This window comes from Astatotilapia calliptera, chromosome 13 (genome assembly GCF_964374335.1).
Source record: "Astatotilapia calliptera chromosome 13, fAstCal68.1, whole genome shotgun sequence".
NCBI classification, from domain to species: Eukaryota; Metazoa; Chordata; class Actinopteri; order Cichliformes; family Cichlidae; genus Astatotilapia; species Astatotilapia calliptera.
Window position 1 is genome coordinate 11825379 of NC_137434.1, and position 6000 is coordinate 11831378.

The following is a 6000-nucleotide window of genomic DNA, read 5'->3' on the forward strand; positions in this document are numbered from 1 at the left end:
AGTATTAATAAACTTCTTTATATTTTAATGCCTTTCCAAAATTCACCAAGGTACATGTACAGTAAACAAAGATTTTCAAAATGCAAACTAACTAACATATTTATGACACTGGTATATCCCCACAGTTGTGTGAGAGCCAGTGAGTGTCTGCACATATGCCCACACATTCATCCCCTGAATGTCTTTCCAGCAGTTTGAAATTAGTTGGCTCCCAGAACAGCAGCTGACCAAATGTTATTTGCAACTCTGTGTTATCTAACTCATAATTACTGAGTTCACTGATGAGTGCTTTCATTTTCACTAGAATGCACTCATTTTGTCTGAGTTTTTGAATCCAGCACATTTTCATCGCAGCACTTTGCTTTCACACCTCCCCAAAAACTTCGATGCCTAGTTCAACTGGAGCTAAGACGATAGAAAGCGGTTTAAAAACTTGAATGAAGGTCTCCAAAGGTGAACTGTTAAATGCAAAGTTTGCTGAGGCGTGAGTGCTGCTGGTTTGGAAATCCAAACCAGACAGCCACCTATTCCCCGCAACCTCCACTACATTTTGATATTACGATATTTACGATATTTAAATTAAAATAAAGCCATTGTTCAAAATAAAGTTTTTAAAATATAATGCACCAGTTTTTGCATAGAAATGATATGATATCAATATTAACCAACCGTTTGCCATTTTATGCAAATATAATTACCTACATTTTCACAAAGAAGTTAGATAACAGGTCCTAAGTACAGTCAGTTAGATTTCTTTGGCATTAACTAATACTCTGTAGCTAGCACAGCAGCTCAATGGCTACATCGTTTTGCTAGAATAACAGATTTAGGTTTGGAAACCTTTTACAGCACTTAAAGTAACAAAACTACATGTTATCAACTTCAGCAATGTTATCTATAATTCAGCTGTCTTCGGCAGCCTGTCTCTCCCAAACAACATCTCCAGCCCTACACAAAGCCAAGTGGAAAGCTAGTAATTTGTTTATTAGTCTAAAACCAAAGATGAACAGATGCTGAGTGATCTCAAACATATGTAAGTCTCATAGCAGGTTAGTGAGTCCTGGCTATAGCACTATTTGCTCTGCTGCTGAGTTACAGCTACACCACCAAACAAAGAGTATGGGCTTTTACTCTCACTGTTTTTGCCTTTTCACAGCAGAGGCAGCAACACAGTTATTGACACTCTGAAATGCTCCTCTGTACAGAGTAACAGAACAAAACAAAGACTAAGAAAAAGTGAGATGGCAGGGAAACCACCCCAGGGGTGGTGTTGCAGCAATGTGATGTCTGGACACTGCTCCTGACTGTAACAACTATGGCAGCTACGGTGATTACTGTACTGCAGCTGAAATAATTTGTAATGATTTTAGCTCTCAGCAGTACCTTGGGTTTTATTTGATTTTGGGAAGTAAGGCAGTAAGGTGCATTACTTAACTTTACTACACTGCAAAATATGGAGCAATGACACTTTATGTACTACAAAACTGAAGAACTAATGTCATATTTTTTGTATATTTTTTCAAATTCTGACTTGACACAATCTCATGAATCCTTTCCTCCAACCGCCAGACAAGAAGACAAGCACACACATGCGCCAGATTCAATTTAAAAAGAAAAAGAAAAAGGGATGAACATAAAATATGGATTTAAATTTCTTGATCTTTTTGATTCCTAGCTACTAGTTGAGGGTCACTCATTTAAACTAGTTAATAATGTTTGCTTAAATCTTTGAAATACATCTACCAAGTGAAATTAAACATTTTCAAAGGGGAAGTTATACACGCTCTGTGTAATCTCCAAATGGGAAGCCTAAAGCTTGTTCAGATAATAACTTTGTGAAAGGACACTGGAAACTAACTTGCATAAAAGCCAGTGAGCCACACTACAACAAAAACCTGCCCATTCGTTATGTCTAACTATGTAAAGAAATGAAGCAGTCAGTCCAAAATTTGCTTCTCATTCATATCTATGTGGCATATATACATTTATTCGGTTTCTACTCTGCTCTATTTTACCGTGTGCACGTTCTGTATAATGAAAAACATACATCTTTCATCTGAACAAAACAGCAAAGCTGTAAAAGAGAGAATATCATAAGGAAAACAGCATTTCATCATCCTTTCAGTCTGATCACAAACCAACAAAGAGTCCTTCAATGTACTCTTTTGAAAACCTTACATTAAAAAAGTTTTAAAAGCGTGCATATTTTGATTACAAACTAAAGGTAATTGTAAGCTGTTAGAGTTCCTGATATATATTTTTAATTAGGTTATAATGGAGTAACATCTGATAAATTTTTTTCTTTCTTTGCACCTGTACTTAACCATGCAGGAATGCTTTGTCTTGGCACGTTTTTGGAGAAATTTGAGTGCGAGACTTCATTCCTTTGGCATGCTCAAACTTTGAGTGCTGTTTTTGATTGCAATGCTTGTCTCCTCATCAACTCCATCAACGCAAGCTAAATCTGGAACACAGCAGCCACAACAAAGGGGGTGGCTGTGTTAAAGTTAAATGCTCATTATTATCAAAGTACATGTAAAAATATCCTAAACCTTGCAGAGCATGACTTAGCTACTTATTAAACTCCATCCTGTTATTACAGCTTTATAAATCCAGTGCCGCCCTCACGATATCAGGCAACTTTTTTCATGTATTTATGAGTGTTTAAAAATGATTAATTTACATCATATTTCAAGAATTCAGTCTAATTTTTTGAATCCAGCACATTTTTAATTAGAGAGTTTTGCTTTTACACTTTCCCAGAAGCTCAATGCTAAGTTCAGCTGAAGCTACAATGATAGAGAACTATCATCGTAAGTCTAGTTACAAGGCACACTGGACCTGGACTTGAAGAAGGAGCAGGTAAATCAATGTCCTCAACAATTATTCTTCACTACCTAAAAGCAAACCTTTTTTTAATATAAAATGTGTGTGTGTGTGTGTGTGTGTGTGTGTGTGTGTGTGTGTGTGTGTGTGTGTGTGTGTGTGTTTGGGGGGGGGGGGGTGTAATCTAAATAGCCTATGGCATTAAAAATTACATTTTATGATCTCAGGTGAGACCACAGATTCATTCCAGTTAAACAACAGCAAATATAGCAGTTCTTTTTGCTGCTTGGGGATCTTTTTTTCCCACCCTAGGGGTACACATACACAGAGAGATGGGGTTATTTTCAGAAGTATCAAGAGCATTCAGAATTTTAAAAAGAACAGTTTGGATATATGGACCAGTACCTCATTAAAAAGAAATAACTAAAGCTTTCAGAAACTGCATATCGTTGTCAAGTGTATCTGGGTCAGGACTTTCTCACCTTTGTTACAATACACTGGCTGCCTGGTAGCTGATTTTAAACTTACAGAAATTACTTCTAAAGCCTTACATGGCCTCTTACATACATGCATTATACATTTACTCATACTTGTGCTCCTCAATTCAATCCAAGCTTTTAAAAATCATATACATAACATAAAAGACAAACATGCAGACCTGAATTTTTAATGGGTGTTTTGCGACACCCAACCCAAAAAAGCTATGTATTGTTCCCAAATAAATTAGGAAATGTTTTCTTTGGGTAAGAGCTAGCATTGCACTATCCTTTGAAGCATAATCATTTTAGTCTCTGGGTGTTTCGTGTAAACATGCAATAATAATAATCTTAAACAAACAACTGAAAGATACACCTTCCTGTGTTTGTGTTCAATATGACATGGCCCACTGTTAACACAACACCAAAAACACACACAAAAACAGCTAGCTGTCAACAACTGGCTCAAAAACACTGGTTAAGGTGATGTTAGTGTTGCGTTTGGCATGTTGAAACGGAAACACGAACAGCTAGAGCTGTTCATTTGATAGTGATCCCAGTGTTTTGTTTTTAGCCGCAAGTTAACTTCGTTGACAACAGCATGACGGGCTACAAGGTTAGCAGCTACCCGTCTAACCAATAATAAACTAAATGCTTCTATCGTCAGTCACTTGTTAATGTCAATATTTAGCTGGTTAGTTCGGCAGTCAAGTAATTGTTTCGTGGGGTAACTCACGCTGGCGAGCTAGCTAGTTAACGTTAGATTGGCAAGTGCTAGCTCTACTAGCAGCTATTTCATCGTTTTGTTACACACTGCGTCATTACGGAGCTTTCTTATAGCTCATAGGAGGCACGGTTACTTACATAAGCAGCGATAAAAACACCACTCAGTCCAAAGTAATAACGTCTTCACCGATTCAGAGTACGTCTTTGCTCAGTGTGTCTGCAGTGATGGAGTACTGCGCTAATAGTTCCGTGTTTCAGAGAGGGTGGGACAACATCTCCGTACCAGCCCCATGCATTTCACACAGGCACCCTCCCATCATCCCTCCGTCCAGGTTTAGGCGGAATTACAGTGTAAGTAAAGGAAAATCAAAAGTCTTGTGGGGACTTTAAGTTGTCTAATCGAATAGGTACATTATGGTCAGCACAGCACAACTGTTTTACTTTTTTTTTTTTATAGGGCTTACAGAGAAGGGTCCAAAAAGAGAAAATATTCAGAGAGTGGCAGTTCTCTTTGTGAACAGACAGACTGCTTCAAGGGAAGGCAATGCACTCAACTCACTCAAATAACCACTCTTTACAAGGAAGGCATGCAGAAGAGCATCTGTGAACACACAACACACTGCTACAGCTGCATAGGACCTCACCAAGTGGGACTCTTATTAGCTCAGAACAGGAAAGAGGCTGCAATTGACACAAACTCACCAAAACTGGACAATAGAAGACTGGGGAAACATCGCCTGGTCGGACAAGTCTCGGTGTCTGTTCTAACAGTTGGCTGGTAGGTTCAGAATTTAGTGTAAAGACCATGAAGGCGTGGATCCATCCTGCCTCACAGCAGTAGTTTAGGCTGCTGCTGCTGGTGGTGTAATGTTGTGAGGGATTGTTTTTTTAACCAACTGAGCCTCATTTAAACACCACAGCATAGCATACCATCCTTTTATGACCACAATGTACCAATCTTCTGATGAGTACATTTAGCAAGATAACGCACCATGTTGTACAGCTGAAATAATCTCGAACTGGTTTCTTGAGCATGACAATGAGTGCACTTTACTCCACAGTAATAAGATCTTAATGCAATAGAGCATCTCTGGAATGCAGAAGAACAGGAGGGTCGCTTCATGGGTTTGCAGCCCAAAAATCTGAATCAACTGTGTGATGCTGTCATTCCAGTACCTTATTGAATCAATACCATGAAGAATTCTGAGGGGAAAAGGGCTCCTACCCAGTACAAGTAAGGTGTACCTACTAATGTTAGGCCTAAATACAGATTCAACAATTCTATTTCAGGTTTAAAATTTTAGAATAAAATAAATTTCATTTGGTATTATGTAACAATATTAAACTGAACTGAAAGAGAGTGTCTGATTTCAGTCATATGTCTTTATAGAGTTCCAGATTAAATAACGAGCCTCTCCACAGTGTGCCAGTTATAATTGTTGCCTTGAAGAGCCAACATATCTGGTGGTTTGCATGCAAAATGTGAAAGGAAAAACTGGAGAGCGGCTGAGCTTGCCTTGGGACGTTTCATGACTGCAGGCTTTTGTCACATCCACTAACAATGTCACCCAAATTTCACAATGATGCACAACCTAGGCCTTTAGAAATGCCAGAAATGTCAGAAGAGTTCTAATAATATTAATTATTCTCATTAGTCAGACTTAGATTGATAACATTTATCCCTTAGCTACTAAGTGAAATGAATGAACACGCAAGATATATCTGAAATTGAACACACAAGCCTTAAAGACGTTATATGTCCACCTAACAGCCTCAGGTCATACAATCTTTGCATTACATGCAGTAGGATGCAATGCTTATGCAACCAGGTGTCATGGCTTAAACTATAAATTTATAATAACTCAGTGAAATGCTTCATTGAGTCAGCTCTCTATGATTGTTTGTGTCTCTGTCTGTGTGTGTTGTCTCAAACAGGTGATACAAACTTGAAGTGATTATCAACAGTATAATA

At 38.1% G+C, this 6000-nt stretch overlaps 1 protein-coding gene across 2 annotated transcripts in view; it reads right to left on the reverse strand.

Moving 5' to 3' along the window:
• The window catches only part of micu1 (mitochondrial calcium uptake 1), a 36631-nt gene extending 32322 nt beyond the window's left edge, over nt 1-4309 (reverse strand). For both annotated transcript variants that reach the window (XM_026189367.2, XM_026189366.2), the window contains exon 1: nt 4167-4309. In XM_026189367.2, the coding sequence (XP_026045152.2) occupies nt 4167-4168 (2 nt within the window). In that variant the 5' untranslated portion in view covers nt 4169-4309. The remainder of the gene's footprint in view (nt 1-4166) is intronic.
• Nucleotides 4310-6000: the final 1691 nt, after the last annotated feature.